General features: G+C 39.5%; 1 protein-coding gene across 2 annotated transcripts in view; it reads right to left on the bottom strand.

Annotated features, from left to right (window-relative positions):
• Nucleotides 1-20,090, bottom strand: part of ANGPT1 (angiopoietin 1) — a 301,836-nt gene that overhangs the window by 98,901 nt on the left and 182,845 nt on the right. For both annotated transcript variants that reach the window (XM_055546445.1, XM_055546444.1), the window contains exons 2-3: nt 19,731-19,886; nt 5,290-5,411 (exon numbers count right to left, since the gene is read on the bottom strand). In XM_055546445.1, coding sequence (XP_055402420.1) covers nt 5,290-5,411; nt 19,731-19,886 — 278 coding nt within the window. The remainder of the gene's footprint in view (nt 1-5,289; nt 5,412-19,730; nt 19,887-20,090) is intronic.

Genomic DNA, 20,090 nt, shown 5'->3' with positions numbered 1-20,090 from the left:
AGCATGACTGTGTAGTATAATCCTGTCTATAAAATATTCCTCCATGTTCTGCCAAAGAAGTGGTGGGCTCTTTGAAGGGCTCACTGACTTGGCAGCTGAAGCCCCATCATACTCAAAACTAGTAAGTCACACACCCAGACACAACTTCTGACATTCCTTGGGGAGGAAGCAAAGCTTAATTTAGATAATCCCCTTTGCAAAGTGTATTAGCTGATCCAAACCAGACCTGGCCAACTAATGGCATGTTGTTCTTACATTTCAGAGATGCTTCAATGTAGAAATAGCTTCTTGTTGCATTTGGAGGATTAAGATTCATTTAAGGAATAGGAGGAATGATCAATAAACTATTTTAAAATATATAAACAGCTTTGTGCTTGACCTTGACCTTTGATCCACTTAAATGGTGTTGGGGGTGGGGGGGCACATTTCTTTGTTGTTCTAGAAAGACCTTGGCAGTTTCTCCAATTCCATTTCACATACGAAAATAAACAATAACAATAAACATAATAGGGAAAGTATGCTGTGTATCACAAATACGTATTTCTGGCTTGTATAAAGAAAAACACTTTTTTTCGAAGTGGTTTGTGGAAGAATATACTTGGTTTAAGAATAGATGTCCCACCAACACTCCATTGCACACATGGATCCATCAACAGAAGACACAGCTAATTACAGAGATATGGAAATGCTAGAAGATTCAGCACTTTGATAGAAAAATACCCCCAGGAGCCACATGTGCAGCAACATCATGCTTCAGGGTCAATGCATGTAAATTTTTTACAGCATGTGCACAGAAATGAATTTTAAGTTAAAATCTAAATCCTTGAATAAATTTTGAAATGCTTGTACTGCTAGAAAATGGAATTGCTATAATCTTGAAAAAAGAAGGAAAAAAAGAGAAAGGATGACTCTGAGCAGGAGGGAGGGAAAGAGAAGAGACAGACAAGGAGAGATGGAAAGAGCTGAGTACAAGTGACACTTAAGAAATTCATTTCATTTTGTAGTAAAGGGTGAGCCCTTTCAGGCTTCCCACTTTCTTTAAAGTATCCTGACAGCTACAGTGTTAGATACAGACAAAGAGATAACATGCATATCAGCAGGTGGAGAACTGAATAACCTAAATTCATGTTGATGACTTTCTTTTTAAACAAAGAAACCATGTGTGGTAACACACTTAATGCGAGATGAATCAAAACCACCCTAGGATACATCTATAAAATGAAATAATATGTAGTTTTTAAGAATTATACTAGAGGAATCTCCAAAGAAGGCTGCAAAACAGTGTGTACAGCATGATACAACTTTTTAAGAAAATATTTTTATGGTTTTTTTACAGCAACATATGAAGCTCTCTCAATGTGATAGGGTCATGGTTTTTAATTTTCTTCTGAAATTTCTCAATTTCTACAGTAAATGTGTGTTATTTATAGAATTCTAAAAACAGCCTAAAAATAAGGCAAAACTGTCATTATTTTACTTCTTCATTCAAAGACAAATCTTTCACAATAGCATCTTGAAACATGATTATAAATGAGGTGTGCTTTTAGTAACAAAGTTAAAGCATGGTGGGACCCTAAATCAAGGGATAGTTGCAATATAGTATACCTGTCACATGTATGTCTCTTGTTACTGTGAATCTGCAGTGAGGTTTTGGTACTTTAAACAGGATTTTCAATTCCAGAACATTTAGTCATGCAACTAGTTCAGGGTCAAGTCCTATCGAGTTTATTTATAGTTACACAGTTTACCCCATGACACAGTACAAAGATAAATGAATGTAGAACTTAGAAATACAAGTCACAGAGCATGGAGTGACCCCATTTGGACTCTATACCAAAGTCATGTTTATCTTCTTCATGTAAAAGTTTAATTATAATCATTGTCATTAAAGTCTACACTTAGCATAAAGTTGGGAATTCCTTCTAGGTTGCAGACGGTATTGTGAGAATGTGCCACAGTGGAAAAAATAGGACTAGGAACAAAGAACATGGATTACGTTCCCAGTTGTGCCACCGGAAGCTGTGTGACCTTGGATAGATCACTCACTTCCACTGAGTCTGTTTCCTCATCTATAAGGTGAAGAGGAGAACTAGAAGTTCATTGTAGGTGTTTTTTTGGTTTGGAATATGGTGGAAACTCCTGTTCCACCAAGACAATGGTATTGAACTAGTTTGTAGCAACACAATGATCTTTAAATCAAATAATACGTAAGAACTGAAACTTCTTCAAGCTGTCCAAATATCCAGAAGAAAATACAGTTAATATAAAATATATTTGTCCTACAGAGGTCAGCATTTTGACTGAATTGTCCATCATGAATGTTAGTAATTTCAAAATAATGAGTTTATTAATCATCCTGGTTGCAAGATCTGTAAGACCCATTTCACTTACCTGAGATGATTAATTGTTTATAAAATATATCTATCAGTTCAGTCAATTCAGTCGCTCAGTTGTATTTGATTCTTTGAAATCCCAACTGCAGCATGCCAGGCTTCTCTGTCCATCAACAACTCCCGGAGCCTACTCAAATTCATGTCCATTACGTAGGTGATGCCATACAACCATCTCATCCTCTGTCATCCCCTTCTCCTGCCTTCAATCTTTCCCAGTCTCAGGGTCTTTTCTAATGAGTCAGTTCTTAGCATCAGGTGGCCAAAGTATTGAAGTTTCAGTTTCAGCATCAGTTATTCCAACGAATATTCAGGACTGATTTCCCTTAGGATGGACTGGCTGGATTTCCTTGTACTCCAAGGAAATCTCAAGTCTTCTCTAACACCAGACTTCAAAAGCATCAGTCCTTTGGCACTCAGCTTTCTTTACAGTCCAACTCTCACATCCATACAAGACTACTGGAAAAATCAGAGCTTTGACTAGATGGACCTCTGTTGGCAAAGTACTGTCTCTGCTTTTTAATATACTGTCTGCTGCTGCTGCTAAGTCACTTCAGTCGTGTCCAACTCTGTGCGACCCCATAGACGGCAGCCTACCAGGCTCCTCTGTCCCTGGGACTCTCCAGGCAAGAACACTAGAGTGGGTTGCCATTTCCTTCTCTAATGCATTAAAGTGAAAAGTGAAAGTGAAGTCGCTCAGTCATGTCTGACTCTTCGTGACCCCATGGACTGCAGCCCACCAGGCTCCTCCATCCATGGGATTTTCCAGGCAAGAGTGCTGGAGTAGGATGCAATTGCCTTCTCCAATATGTTGTCTACGTTGGTCATAAGTTTTCTTCCAAGGAGCAAGAGTCTTTTAATTTCATGGCTGCAATCACCATCTGCAGTGATTTCGGAGCCCCAAAAAATAAAGTCTGTCACTGTTTTCATTGTTTCCCCATCTATTTACCGTGAAGTGATGGGACCGGATGCCATGATCTTAGTTTTCTGAATGTTGAGTGTTAAGCCCACTTTTTCACTCTCCTCCTTCACTTTCATCAAGGGGTTCTTTAGTTCTTCTTTGCTTCTGCCATAAGGGTGGTATCATCTGCATATCTGCAGTTATTGATATTTGTCCAGCAATCTTGATTCTAGCTTGTGCTTCATCCAGCATGGCATTTCACATGATGCACTCTGCATATAAGTTAAATAAGCAGGGGGACAATATACAGCCTTGACATATTCCTTTCCCTATTTGGATTCAGTCTCTTTTTCCATGTCCAGTTATAACTGTTGCTTCTTGATCTGCATACAGATATCTCAGGAGGCAGGTCAGGTGGTCTGGTATTCCCATCTCTTGAAGAATTTTCCAGAGTTTGTTGTGATCCACACAGTCAAAGGCTTTGGCATAGTCTATAAAGCAGAAGTAGATATTTTTCTGGAACTCTCTTATTTTTTCAATGATCCAACAGATGTTGGCAATTTGATCTCTGGTTTCTTTGCCTTTTCTAAATCCAGCTTCAACACCTGGAAGTTCACAGTTCATGTACTGTTGAAGCCTGGCTTGGAGAATTTTGAGCAGTATTTTGCTATCGTGTGAGATAAGTGTAATTTTGCAATAGTTTGAACATTCTTTGGCATTGCCTTTCTTTGGGATTGGAATGAAAACTGACCTTTTCCAGCCCTGTGGCCACTGCTGAGTTTTCCAAATTTGCTGGCATATTGAGTGCAGCACTTTCTCAGCATCATCTTTTAGGATTTGAAATAGCTCAACTGGAATTCCATCACCTCCGCTAGCTTTGTTCGTAGTGATGCTTCCTCAGGCCCACTTGACTTCGCATTCCAGGATGTCTGGCTCTAGGTGAGTGATCACACCCTCATGATTATCTTGGTCATGAAGATCTTTTTTGTACAGTTCTTCTGTGTATTCTTGCCACCTCTTCTTAATATCTTCTGCTTCTGTTAGGTCTATACCATTTCTGTCCTTTATTGTGCCCATCTTTGCATGAAATGTTCCCTTGGTATCTCTAATTTTCTTGAAGAGATCTCTAGTCTTTCCCATTCTATTGTTTCCTCTATTTCTTTGCATTGATCACCGAGGAAGGCTTTCTCTCTCCTTGCTATTCTTTGGAACTCTGCATTCAAATGGGTATATCTTTCCTTTTGTCCTTTCCCTTTAGCTTCTCTTCTTTTCTCAGCTATTTGTAAGGCCTCTTCAGACAACCATTTTGCCTTTTTGCATTTCTTTTCCTTGGGGATGGTCTTGATCACTTCCTCCTGTACGATGTCAGGAACCTCTGTCCATAGATCTTCAGGCACTCTATCAGATCTAATCCCTTGTATCAATTTGTCTATAGAGCTAACCAAATAAATTTATTATGTTCAGAGTTAATGACCTTAAATGGGGGGTGAGGGGAGACAGCTCTTGAACCAGTTTGATAGGGAAGTAATTTTCTGAAAAGAAAATGTGCTTCTCTCTAGGGCAAGAACTCTGAATTCAACCATCTTGTAGGTCTGTAAATGGTTGAGGGCAGATAAAGTGATAATTCAATTTAGAGTTTCAGAAGCTCTGTTTTTTTCACTATCACTATAGATTTTGGTTCTACTGAAACTTAATATTTTCTGTTACCAAATTTGGTCATAGAATTAATTTTTGTGGATATAGTAAGATTTGAACAACAGAATATTAGATAAATTAGTGTTAAAAGTTATAAAAAGCAAATATTTCAAGAGTGAAAGCAATAGTATTAATCTTATTTTTGCCATACTTGCTATAGTCACCTTAGACTCTCATTTCTTTTTATATTAAAAATTAATTTGCCTCTGTATTTTTCATCAAATTACGTCCATCTTAAGAGGTGGCAGAAGGTGGAAGATATAAGTACATATGTTCATATTTTTGCAATACAACAACCCTCACCTGTTTTTCTCATGAATCTTTAAGATTTCATTTGTCTGTTGAAGAAGTTGTTTCTCTAGCTTGTATGTTGATAATGAATTCTCCAGCAGTTGTATTTCAAGTCGAGACGTTTGATTTAGTACCTTAAGATAAAAGATAAAAACTTTTAAATCTTCACAAAGAGTCAAAATTATTATTTTAGGTTTTTTATTTAGCTATGTTTTCTTTTCAAGTAATATTTCTCTAGGATAATAAAATGGTCTACATTCTACTAAAAAATGCTTTACATGTCTCAAACATTATATTTGTTCAAGACTGAACTGCAATTGAATGAGAAAACTGAGTTGTTAAAACCATTTTCATATTTAAATTTTCATGTCCTCAATCCCTACATGACTTAGCAACTAAAATACCACCACCACAATCCCTAGGATAGCCCGCTGTGCTAGCTGCCTTATATGTGTGTGTATATATATCTCCAATATTTATAAGTACAAGATAATTGTTACTACAAGGTCTTAGGTACTGTATATAACTAAGAATAACTAATAGGCATGTAAAACATATCTTACTTGTCCCATCACCTAGAAAAAATTGATTAGAAATGTACAAACATCTCATGATACAGTTTAGACAGATTCACGAGCACAATTTACTGAACACCTATCATGTTAAAGAGTTCCAGAAATACATCTATTTCTGCTTTATTGACTATGCAAAAGCCTTTGATTGTGTGGATCACAATAAACTGTGGAAAATTCTGAAAGAGATGGGAATACCAGACCACCTGACCTGCCTCCTGAGAAACCTATATACAGGTCAGGAAGCAACAGTTAGAACTGGACATGGAACAACAGACTGGTTCCAAATAGGAAAAGGAGTACGTCAAGGCTGTATATTGTCACCCTGCTTATTTAACTTCTATGCAGAGTACATCATGAGAAACGCTGGGCTGGAAGAAGCACAAGCTGGAATCAAGATTGCCGGGAGAAGTGTCAATAACCTCAGATATGCAGATGACACCACCCTTATGGCAGAAAGTGAAGAGGAACTAAAAAGCCTCTTGATGAAAGTGAAAGAGGAGAGTGAAAAATTTGGCTTAAAGCTCAACATTCAGAAAACTAAGGTCATGGCATCTGGTCCCATCACTTCATGGCAAATAGATGGGGAAACAGTGGAAACAGTGGCAGACTTAATTTTTGGGGGTTCCAAAATCACTGCAGATGGTGATCGCGGCCATGAAATTGAAAGACACTTACTCCTTGGAAGGAAGGTTATGACCAACCTAGATAGCATATTGAAAAGCAGAGACATTACTTTGCCAACAAAGGTCTGTCTAGTCAAGGCTATGGTTTTTCCAGTAGTCATGTATGGATGTGAGAGTTGGACTGTGAAGACAGCTGAGTGCTGAAGAGTTGATGCTTTTGAACTGTGGTGTTGGAGAAGACTCTTAAGAGTCCCTTGAACTGCAAAGAGATCCAACCAGTCCATTCTAAAGGAGATCAGTCCTGGGTGTTCTTTGGAAGGAATGATGCTAAAGCTGAAACTCCAGTACTTAGGCCACCTCATGTGAAGAGCTGACTCATTGGAAAAGACTCTGATGCTGGGAGGGATTGGGGGCAGGAGGAGAAGGGGACGACAGAGGATGAGATGCCTGGATGCATCACCGACCCCATGGACGTGAGTTTGAGTGAACTCTAGGAGTTGGTGATGGACAGGGCGGCCTGGCGTGCTTTCATGGAGTCGCAAAGAGTCAGACACGACTGAGCGACTGAACTGAACTGAACTGAACTGAAACATATCTTTGGGTTAGTTTTCTGTTTGTTTGTTTATTAACAAGAATGAAAATTTAGGAAATAATTAACTAGGGGATGAAACAGCTATATTTTTTGGTGAGATTTAGAACAGTGCTTGGCATAGAGAGGACCCTCAATATTTATTGAATGAATGCATTCATTGTCTCATTGAATCAAGCATATCATATGCCGTTAAAATCTACTTTCTCCTTTATTCTCTGTAGTCTCTGATCATACTTCCTAATATTCTCAAATACCAAAATTTTCATTTTACAGAGGATAAAATTTGGTCTTCATGTCTGAGAAGAACATGAGAAAACATTGAGAACAAAATGGAACCATCAAAAATTGAAAATTAAGTTGCCTATATCTAAGTCTGGAGACACTATAGCCCCTAATTTTTCTCTATGTTGTCCTACCTCCAGTCCCTGTGCTACACAGCAACCAGAGTGCTCTTCTAAAAAACATAAATCAGATGTCATGTCCTCTGTTAAATTTGCTTATGACTTCTCTTTAAAATCAGAACAAATTCCAAAGTTCTCAGCCTAACTTTCAAGGTCCTATGTGATCAGGACCCTAACTACTTCTCAAATTTCACTTCTTTTCCATTCTCTTCCCTGCTCATTATGCCCCAATCACACTGGCCTTCTTACTGCTACCCCAACATGCCAAATTAATCTCCACCTCAGGGTCTTTGCAGTTTCCCCTGCCTGGAATGTCCATCCATTCCCAGATGCATGGGTGATTTATTCTTATAATTCAAGTCTTATCTAAGGAGGCCTGTCCTGGCTAGTCTCTGTAAAGGAGCTCCCCCATCATCCATCAGGTGGCCCTGTTTTACTTTTTAAATGAAATCATCCTGTCAGTTCACTCATATACTCTCATTCTGCCCCATGAAGATGTCAGCTGCACAAAGGGAGGACTAGTTCACCTGAGGCCCTTGAAACCTCTGGAGCCCAGCATGAGGCCTGGAATCCTGGACATTCAGAGCTACTCGTTAGATGCTAACCAAAGGCTAGTGAGTCAGTTTTCAAGTTGGGTGATGCTCAGACACAGAGTAACAGGCCAGGTGAGCATCAAGCTGGACTTCCGTTTTAACAGTCCCAATCTAAAGCAGTGTCTGAATGTAGGAGAAACAAGGGAACAAGTCTCAAATGTCCAGGCTAAGCTTTAGGTCATCTTAGGCCAATTTTGAATACAAAAGGCAATCCCTTTTCTTCTCTCTCCATCACTTTAATCCAAGAGCTGCTTTATTTCAACTCTCTCCCTTTATGTATTAAAATAGGCCTGAAGTTCAAAAGCAGGCAACTGAAGAGAATTGTACAGGAAACTATGATAAATTGACCACTTTCTTTCTATGTGTCTATGGAACTTACTGCTTAGCAATAATATGAGTGTTCCATTAAAATGACAAAAGACATTTCCTTTAGCCTAAACATGTTCCAAAAGCACATATCAGAAAGAAAGAGAGAAAGAAGGGGAAAACATAAAAGGGTAACGAGAGGAAAGGAGAGGAGAGAAGAGGAAAGGAAAGGGGAAAGTGAAGCGTATGTAACACAAGCCCTCAATAAACAATTTCAAAGCATAAATTTTTCACAATATACCATACAGTAAGGAAGATATGGGCTTCCCAGGTGGTTCAGTGGTAAAGAATCCACCGGCAGTGCAGGAGAAATGAGTTCAATTCTTGGGTCAGGAAGATCCCTTGGAGAAGGAAATGGTAACCCACTCCGGTATTTCTGCCTGGTAAATCCCATGAACAGAGACGCCTGGTGGGCTACAGTCCATGGGGTCACAAAGAGTTGGATATGACTTAGCAACTAAAGCAACAAGAAAAAATGATCTAAGACTTGGAACTGAGGATTTATAGACTATAAAATTTCAGTTCTTTCTTTAAAAAATAAGCAAAATTTTAAAAATAAAAATTACTATTTTCTTAAAGAAAGTGAGCTAGATAATTTCATCCAGCTTCCCTTTAATACTTAAGTTCCTCTAACCTTCCTTAAAAGGAAAATATTCCATATTAAAAAATTCCTTTGACTGGCATATTAACTTTAAAATCTGCCTTGCTGTAGGATTCTGTTTTCTTTACTTTAACTATGTTTTTCAAATTAAAAAAAAAAAAAAATAGAACACAAGGTATGATGACTCAGCAATTAGACTTTTACAGAAGAATGAAGGCTAATATACGTACACGGAAGGAGAGTTAGAAGTTAGTTAGATGATCACCATTTTACAAAATCAAAGAAATAATTTATTTGGTCAGTGATGGGTAGTGTGACAATGTATCAGTCTACAGGGCTTTTGCTAATTTCCAAGGGGAAAGTGGACAATTGGAATGGAGAGCTATAGGGTCTTTTTACCCTAACCAACTTAGAATTAGTGTTACCGAGATGGTGGCAAGCTGGCATTTATGTCTTCTGATGAGATGAAATAAGAAGTGACTAGTAATTCTACAAAGCACACCCACCACCATGTCCAACTTAACCCAATTAAGCCTGTAGACCTAACTTTCAGTTAAAAAAAATACAGGGGATGGAAAAGTAAATTAAAAACATATCATAAAGAAATATTCAGACAAATTAAGAATATGAGACACTATACAGAACAACTGACCAAGTATCTTTAAAATCTCAAGAAAAACAAAAAGTTAAACAGAAAGACAAATAGTATATGTTATCACTTATATGAAGAATCTAAAAAAACAAACTAGTGAATATAACAAAAAAGAAACAGACTCACAGTTATAGAGAACAATTTAGTGGTTACCAGTGGGGAGAAGGAAGTGAGGAAGGGTCAAGATAGGGGTAGGGGACTAAGGAGTACAAACTATTACGTATAAAACAAATGGATCTTCCCTGGTAGTTCAGCAGTAAAGAGTGCCTGCAACGCAGGAGATGACCCAGGTTCAATCCCTGGGTCAGGAAGATCCCCTGGAGAAGGGCAGGATAACCCACTCCAGTTTTCTTGGTGGAGAATCCCATGGATAGAGCCTGGTGGACTACACAGTCCATAGGGTCACAAAGAGTCAGACAATGACTGAAGTGACTGAGTGTGCATGCACACATAAAATAAATGTTACAATGATACACTGTACAACACAGGGAATAGAGTTGATAATTTATAACTTCAAATGAAGTATAATCTTTAAAAATTGTGAATCATTATGCTGTATGTTGATTTCCTTGCCTGGAAAATCCCATGGACAGAGGAGCCTGATAGGCTACAGCCCATGGGGTTGCAAAGAGTCGGACACGACTGAGCGACTTCACTTTATGCTGTACACCTGAAACTTATATACTATTGTAAATCAACTATACTTCAATTTTAAAAAATGTAACATTGCTTCAAATTGAAAGAGACTATTAAGTCTTAAAAAATAGAGTTCATCGCAGCACTGTTTATAATAGCCAGGACATGGAAGCAACCTAGATGTCCATCAGCAGATGAATGGATAAGAAAGCTGTGGTACATATACACAATGGAGTATTACTCAGCCATTAAAAAGAATACATTTGAATCAGTTCTAATGAGGTCGATGAAACTGGAGCCTATTATACAGAGTCAAGTAAGCCAGAAAGAAAAACACCAATACAGTATACTAACACATATATATGGAATTTAGAAAGATGGTAATGATAACCCTGTATGCGAGACAGCAAGAGACACAGATGCATAGAACAGTCTTTTGGACTCTGTGGGAGAGGGAGAGGGTAGGATGCTTTGGGAGAATGGCATTGAAACATGTATAATATCATATAAGAAACGAATTGCCAGTCCAGGTTCGATGCAGGATACAGGATGCTTGGGGCTGGTGCACTGGGATGACCCAGAAGGATGGTATGGGGAGGGAGGTGGGAGGCGGGTTCAGGATGGGGAGCACATGTACACCCGTGGTGGCTTCACGTTGATGTATGGCAAAACCAATACAATATTGTAAAATAATTAGCCTCCACTTAAAATAAATAAATTTAAATTAAAAAAAATAAAAAAATAAAATGCCAATAAAATTTTTGGTAAAAAGTTGAGGAAATCTGTGAAAATTAGATAATCTTAGAGAATTATTATTAATAATATATCAATAATCTATATATAGATGACACCACCCTTATGGCAGAAATCAAAGAGGAACTAAAGAGACTCTTGATGAAGGTAAAAAAGGAGAGTGAAAAAGCTGGCTTAAAACTGAACATTCAAAAAACTAAGATCACGGCATCCGGTCCCATTACTTCATGGCAAATAGATAAGGAAACAATGGAAAAAGTGACAGACTTTTTCTTGGGCTCCAAAATCACTGAGGATGTGACTACAGCCATGAAATTAAAGCTCGCTTGCTCCTTGGATGAAAAGCTAGACCAACCTAGACAGCACATTAAAAAGCAGAGACATTACTTTGCCAAAAAAGATCCGCATAGTCAAAGCAATGGTTTTTTCAGTAGTCATGTATGGTTATGAGAGTTGGACAAGAAAGAAGGTTGAGTAGTGAAGAATTGATGCTTTTGAACTGTGGTGTTGGAGAAGACTCTTGGGGAGTCCCTTGGACTGCAAGGAGATCAAACCAGTCAATCATAAAGAAAATCAATGCTGAATATGCATTTGAAGGACTGATGGTACAGCTGAAACTCCACTACTTTGGCCACCTGATACAAAGAGCTGATTCATTGGAAAAGGCCCTGATGCTGTGAAAGGTAGAAGGCCGGAGGAAAAGGGGACAACAGAGGACAAGATGTTTGAATGGCATCACCGACTCAATGGACATGAGTTTGAGCAAGTTCTGGGAGTTGGTGATGGACAGCAAAGCCTGGCATGCTGCAGTCCATGGGGTCACAGAGTGAGACACGACTGAGAGACTGAACAACAACAATGTGACTATTATTAGTGAATTTAATCATTCAACATGTATTTATTGATAGCCTGTTGTGTGAGTACTATTTTAAATCCTAAGGATAGAGTAGTGACCAAGATAGACAAAATCCTTGCTCTCTATGAGTTGGAATCTTGGTGCAGGAGTTAATCAGCTATTGCTGTAGAAAGCCAGATAGTAAATATCTTAGTCTTAGCAGGCCCTGGTGCAACTACTCAATTCTGCTCTCTTATTAAGGAAAAGAAGCTATGACAAACCTAGTTCATTCAGTCAGTTCAGTCGCTCAGTCATGTCCAACTCTTTGCAACCCCATGAATCGCAGCATGCCAGGCCTTCCTGTCCATCACCAACTCCCAGAGTTCACTTAAACTCATGTCCATCGAGTCAGTGATGCCATCCAGCCATCTTATCCTCTGTCGTCCCCTTCTCCTCCTGCCCCCAATCCCTCCCAGCATAAGTCCTTTTCAATGAGTCAACTCTTCACATGAGGTAGCCAAAGCATTGGAGTTTCAGCTTTAGCATCAGTCCTTCCAGTGAACACCCAGGACTGATTTCCTTTAGAATGGACTGGTTGGATCTCCTTGCAGTAGACAGCATATTAAAAAGCAGAGACATTACTTTGCCAACAAAGGTCTGTCTAGTCTAAGCTATGGTTTTTCCAGTAGTCATGTATGGATGTGAGTGTTGAACTGTAAAGACAGCTGAGTGCTGAAGAATTGATGCTTTTGAACTGTGGTGTTTAAGACTCTTGAGAGTCCCTTGGACTGCAAGGAGATCCAACCAGTCCATCCTAAAGTAAATCAGTCCTGAATATTAATTGAAAGGACTGATGCTGAAGCTGAAGCTCCAATAGTTTAGCCACCTGATGCAAAGAGCTAACTCATTAGAAAAGACCCTGATGTTGGGAAAGGTTGAAGGCAGGAGGAGAAGGGGACAACAGAGGATGAGATGGTTGGATGGCATCATTGACTCCATGGTCATGAGTTTGACCAAGCTCTGGGAGATGGTGATGAATAGGGTAGCCTGGTGTGGTGCAGTCCATGGGGTCACAGAATCGGACACGACTGAACGACTGGACAACAACATTGAGAAACCACCCATATGCAACATATAAAACTTTATTTTGCAAAAATAAAATGCCATTGAAAAATGGCATTTCAAATTTGACTGAGCCCTCTTCTAATGGGTTATCAAACCCTTTTCCAGACCTTGTGAGAAAATTAATTATCAGGGTATTTTCCTTGGATGACTCATTAGCAAATTTATTTTACTGCCGTTTCAATTCAGTCAAAAAGTTAAATATTTACTCAGCTATCCTCTCATCAAGTTAAAGAGATAGTGGTTCAACTTTGAGTGCTGACCTTTCTGTTCTTTCAAACCTATTTTTGCTTAGACATACAAGCTCATTGTTTAAATGTTCCTGAACTACTTTAAGTTTACAATTGTATGAGTCGAGTCCAAACAACAGGTGTGATCGTTTGTGACCTCTAAGAAGCAGATACCAGGCTGCAGGAAATTAATTAGGGGAAATGCCTGTGAGAGAAAATTGGGGAAAAGCCAGAGTTGACTAGGGTCTCCTTCTGACTGGGATGTAGATCTAACCACAATGAAGAAGAGAGGGAAAGGAGTAAGGCTAACTGGACGTCTTAGTATGCAGGGAGTTGTGCTAAAGTTTGGCAAGGCTGATGATGGAGAGCCCTTAGCCAGGTCATGTGTCAGTGGCATCTTACAGCGACCAGGAGTGGGTCTAAATATCACTGCCACAAAACGTCCTTGGCTGGAAGGGGCCACTGAGAATTGTGGTCTCTGTACTAACACAGTGATGGATTTCAGAGCCCAGCAGCGGGGGCCATTGATCTATTACACCTCTGCACCAGCAGGAGATTGGAAAGGTGCATTTTATGACTGTGAGGGAGGCTCCATAGCTAATTAATGGAAAGTCAAGAAAGAAATGCTTTAGCAAATTTTTGTCACATTAACTCAAGCTCACTGAGTATAAAGACTGCTTTACTTATTGCTATATTCTATTTGGTGCTTATTAAAATATTTTGCATCAAGGAGGTATTCAAAACATATCTTTAAAATTTTTATTAAATTACGTTTCTAAAACTATGGCTCTATATAAATGATTGGAAGTTGGAGGATAATTACACTGTTTCTATAGAACTTCTTTATATTAATAGTTACACAGCCAGAAAGTGAGAAGGACAGCAGTGGTTACATGAGATGATGTGCAGGCACAGGGTGAAAACCAATAGATGGTGGTTCCCTCAGCAGCAGTAGCAAAAGCAGCAGCTTCATCATTTATAGAAAATGTTCTGTTGCCACTATTAGGTCCACATTAATTTGCTTTATCTGAAATTCATTTTATCCTCTGCTAGAACCCCAGTTGCATCTGTAGCCTCTGAGAGAGAAAGGAATCACAAGAGAGAGAGGAGTATAGACAGAAAGCCTGTACAGCATGTAGACTCTCATGCCAGACAATCTGGGTTCAAATCTTCCCTCTAATATTCACAAGTTTTTTCACCTGGGGCCAATTTCTTTACCTCTCTTGAGTTTCAGCTTCCACATCTTTAACAAGGGATGGTAATAATATCGACCCCACTAAATATTTGTTTAAAAATAATTAAAAACTAATACAGATTGATTATACTCTTTGCAGCCAAAGATGGAAAAGTTCTACACAGTCAGCAAAAACAAGACTGGGAGCTGACTGTGGCACAGACCATGAACTCCTTATTGCCAAATTCAGACTTAAATTGAAGAAGGTAGGGAAAACCACTAGACCATTCAGGTATGACCTAAATCAAATCCCTTACAATTTTATGGTGGAAGTAACAAATAGATTCAAGGGATTAGATCTGATAGACAGAGTGCCTAAAGATCTATGGACAAAAGTTCCTGACATTGTACAGGAGACTGGGATCAAGACCATCCCCAAGGAAAAGAAATGCAAAAAGGCAAAATGGTTATCTGAGGAGGCCTTACAAATAGCTGTGCATAGAAGAGAAGTGAAAGGCAAAGGAGAAAAGGAAAGATACACTCATTTGAATGCAGAGTTCCAAAGACTAGCAAGGAGAGATAAGAAAGCCTTCCTTAGTGATCAGTGCAAAGAAATAGAGGAAAACAATAGAATAGGAAAGACTAGAGAGCTCTTCAAGAAAATGAGAGATACCATGGGAACATTTCATGCAAAGATGGGCACAATAAAGGACAAAAATGGTACAGACCTAACAGAAGCAGAAGATATTAAGAGGTGGCAAGAATACACAGAAGAACTGTACAAAAAAGATCTTGATTACCCAGATAATCACAATGGTGTGATCACTCACCTAGAGCCAGACATCCTGGAATGTGAAGTCAAGTGGGCCTGAGGAGGCATCACTACGAACAAAGCTAGCGGAGGTGATGGAATTCCAGTTGAGCTATTTCAAATCCTAAAAGATGATGCTGTGAAAGTGCTGCACTCAATATGCCAGCAAATTTGGAAAACTCAGCAGTGAAAAAGTTGGCTTAAAACTCAATATTCAGAAAACTAAGATCATGGCATCTGGTCCCATCACTTCATGGCAAATAGATGGGGAAACAGTAAGAGACTTTATTTTGGGGGGCTCCAAAATCACTGCAGATGGTGACTGAAGCCATGAAATTAAAAGATGTTTGTTCTGCTCCTTGGAAGAAAAGTTATGAGCAACCTAGACAGCATATTAAAAAGCAGAGACATTACTTTGCCAACAAAGGCTTGTCTAGTCAAAGCTATGGTTTTTCCAGTAGTCACGTGTGGATGTGAGAGTTGGACTAAAAGAAAGCTGAGCACTGAAGAATTGATGTTTTGAACTGTGGTGTTGGAGAAGACTCTTGAGAGTCCCTTGGAATACAAGGAGATCCAACCAGTCCATCCTAAAGGAGATCGGTCCTGAATATTCATTGGAAGGACTGATGCTGAAGCTGAAACTCCAATACTTTGGCCACCTGATGCGAAGAACTGACTCATTTGAAAAGACCCTGATACTGGGAAAGATTGAGAGCAGGAGGAGAAGGGGACAACAGAGGATGAGTTAGTTAGATGGCATCACCGACACAGTGGACATGAGTAAACTCTGTGAGTTGGTGATGGACAGGGAGGTCTGGCATGCTGCAGTCCATGGGTTCCCAAGGAGTCAGACATGACTGAGTGACTGAACTGAACTGAATTGAATATATGTAAAATTGCTTTAAAAAGAGGTAAGCGCAGATTATTAGAGGTGAATTTTAATATACATTTTTTTTGTCTACTAGTGTACATTGACTCAAAATTGGCCTGAGGAAGAAGTCAGAAATAGATTCACACTACAGGAAGAGGCATGAATAATATCTGAAATGAATCCCTTCACACTGTGCGCTTGGAAGAGGAATTAGAAAGAGAGAAGATATTGGTATGAACTGGTAACAGAGTAAAGAAAACATTGCAAGCTAAACTAAGGAGGAAGGGACAGGCCCAGCATTGGTTCCTGGTCTCACCACCATGACCAGCAGGGTTATTTAATTGTACTCATTCTCTCTCTTTTCTCATTATGATGCTTATTGAGCACAAGAATACTTTTAAACACCACTGCAATAATTCCAAGGTTCTCCCTACTTTAATTAAGTTCAAGTCTAGAAGGTCAGCAGAAGACTAAAAAGCAGTAAGTTACTTATCTTTATAACAACATCATGTGAAAGCTAGGGCATTAAAATACACTGCAAAACTATTGGCATGAATTCCTAAAATAACTGAGACCTGAAATGAGTTTAGGAATAGTAAGACTTACCAAAGTGAAATAAAGTAGACTGAATAAGGGAAGAAAAACCTGGGAGCATACCCGGATAGCACTAAAGGTTTATAAATGCTTATGACAAAAGAATAGAGTGTACTGAGATTAAGGAATAATCTAGGACTCACTTTGTAAACCTGGCCTTGCATTAGAACTTGAATAATTAGGTTTTAGGGCTTCTCTGATAGCGCAGTTGGTAAAGAATCCACCTGCAATGCAGGAGACCCCAGTTTAAGCCCTGGTTTGGGAAGATCTGCTGGAGAAGGAATAGGCTACCCACTCCAGTATTCTTGGGCTTCCCTTGTGGCTCAGCTGGTAAAGAATCACCTGCAATGTGGGAGACTGTTCAATCCCTGGGTTGGGAAGATCCCCTGGAGAAGGGAAAGGCTACCCACTCCAGTATTCTGGCCTACAGAATTCCATGGACTTTTAGTCCATGGGGTTGCATAGAGTCAGGCACGACTGAGCAACTTTTACTTTCAATTAGATTTAAGTAGAATATGTATGGCGCTTCTCAGATGGCGCTAGTGGTAAAGAACCCTCCTGCCAATGCAGGTATTGTTACTAATCAAGGAGGCAAGAAAAGGAAAGAAATGTGTATGTTTCAGTTTGAGTACCAAACTCAATTCACTAGCTGTATCAACAGAGGATGAGATGGTTGGGTGGCATAATTAACACAATGGACTTGAGTTTGAGCAAACTCCAGGAGATAGTGAAGGACAGGAAAGCCAGGTTTTCTGCAGTCCATGGGGTCAGAATTGGACACAACTTAGCTATGGAGAAGGGAATGGCATGCACTCCAGTACTCTTGCCTGGAAAATCCCATGGATGGAGGTGCCTGGTAGGCTGCAGTCCATGGGGTCGCCAAGAGTCAGACACGACTGAGCGACTTCACTTTCACTTTTTACTTTCATGCATTGGAGGAGGAAATGGCAACCCACTCCAGTGTTCTTGCCCGGAGAATCCCAAGGACGGGGAGCCTGGTGGCCTGCCATCTATGGGGTCGCACAGAGTAGGACACGACTGAAGTGACTTAGCAGCAGCAGCAGTAGCTACTGAACAACAACAAGCTGTATCAATATGAGAAAACCACTCAAGCTTTCTGTTCTAAATAGTCTTCATGAATATCATTTGTCCATGAGAAAGTGGTTTGCATAATATAAAATGCCCTGTCCATATAAATTATTATTGCTATTTGTCTTTAAATATCAACATTTGACCTATGATGCCATTAACACAAATGACATAAAACAGAAACAAGGTTGTATGTTGGAGGACAGGGAAGCCTGTCATGCTGCAGTCCATGGGGTTGCAAAGAGTTGGACACCACTTAGCAACTGAATAATAACAAAGATTGCATATTATTTTTGAATTTATATTGTTAAAAGTTAAACATTAGAGGCCATCGGACTGCAATGACTCTAATGCCTTGGTAACCTACATAAGCAAACCTAAATCTAAGCCAGAGTCAATGGGCTTAAATCCATGAAAATGAAACTTAAGAACAACCAATCACAAACAGCCAACTAGGCTTTCCTAAATAAGGCAAATGCTTAAGCTATGGCCAATCAAATAATTTCCTTGCTTTGCTTCTAAATCTTCCAAATTAAAACCTTTCCCTTTGTGCCTGTAGTAGAGCTACTTTTGGGCTGCACAATTTAAATCAATGTTTGCTTAAGTAAACTTGAAAAGTTTAATGTGCCTTGGTTTATCTTTTCACAATATAGTTCACCTTCAATTCCAGATATCAACTTCATTGAGACAGAATCATCCTCTGGATTTCAAGATGGTAAATGGACTAACCATTTCCATGTCTAAAAGGGGACCAAGAGATTATCTTCCAGTCATCAAAAATAATATTTTCATTAAACTGTGACAGTAGACTTGGTAGACTTGTGACTGCTAAGTCACTTCAGTCGTGTCTGACTCTGTGTGACCCCACAGACGGCAGCCCACCAGGCTCCCCCGTCCCTGGGGTTCTGCAGGCAAGAACACTGGAGTGGGTTGCCATTTCCTTCTCCAATGCATGAAAGTAAAAAGTGAAAGTGAAGTCGCGCAGTCGTGTCCGACTCTTGGTGACCCCATGGACTGCAGCCTACCAGGCTCCTCCACCCATGGGATTTTCCAGGCAAGAGTACTGGAGTGGGGTGCCATTGCCTTCTCCGAGACTTGTGACAGTGATAGTTAAAAGTCATTTTACTGACTTGAACATAAGTATGTCATTGTCCATAGTAGGGTGATATATAATATATAATACATATATACATATGTGTACATACGGGGCTTCCCTGGTGGCACAGTGGTAAAAGAATCCACCTGCCAATGCAGGAGATTCAAGAGACATGTTTGATCCCTGGGTCAGGAAGATCTCCTGGAGGAGGAAATGGCAACTTGCCTGAAATATTCCATGGGCAGAGGAGCCTGGCAGGCCACAGTCCAAAGAGTCAGACACTACTGAACAACTGAGCACACACACATATCTGAACATACATATGAAGACAGAGTTTTAATTTACTTTTCATTATAAAATCATGCTGACAAAAAGAAAATCTACACATTCCAGGTCAGTTCATTTGGGGTTATCCTTCCTATCCACTGACTGCACAAAACCTCTGCAGGTGCCATTATGGTAGAGTACTACCAGAGATAAAAGAGTATAGGTCAAAATGTACATCAAAGGCACTGATTTGACACAAACGCTTATTCTGCTTGACACAGGTTATATCACAGTTGGTAGTTGCAGTGTTTATTTGAAATTTAAATGCTGATTAAGTGCTTTGCCAGTCCTGTTTTTGCAAACATACAAAGCTAAATATATCAACTCTCATGAAATCAAGAGAAGCATGCCTAGCATGTCAGGCAGTCATTGTTGTTATTACCAATAAACAAAAATGTATATGTTTCCACAATCTCAGTGCTGAAATGTGCTTTGTGTTTATGAAGTAAGCTAAAGGAAAAAAAAGAAATCTTTCCAGTTAAGAGTTTGTCAACTCTGGGTCTGCGACATACCTGGGTCTCAACATCTGTCAGCTTTCTGGTCTGCTCTGCGGTCTGAGAGAGGAGGCTGGTCCCTATCTCAAGCATGGTGGCCGTGTGGTTCTGAACTGCATTCTGCTGTATCTGAGCCATCTCCGACTTCATATTTTCCACAATGTAATTCTCAATCTGCAAGAGATGAAGGGCAAGGCATACTACATTATAAGCAAAGCCTTTCGGTTGGAGCATGTAATATTTACAATGACAAAACAAGACACAGCTGGCAAATCAGCCATCTGGCAGAAATCCTCTGCAACTCTGGGAGCTGGGGAAATGGGACAGAGCACACAGAAACACAGTTGCTAACAAACTCCTGATATACTGATGCACATA

Source organism: Bubalus kerabau, chromosome 14, assembly GCF_029407905.1.
Source record: "Bubalus kerabau isolate K-KA32 ecotype Philippines breed swamp buffalo chromosome 14, PCC_UOA_SB_1v2, whole genome shotgun sequence".
NCBI lineage: Eukaryota > Metazoa > Chordata > Mammalia > Artiodactyla > Bovidae > Bubalus > Bubalus kerabau.
This window is presented reverse-complemented; position numbering and strand designations above follow the sequence as displayed.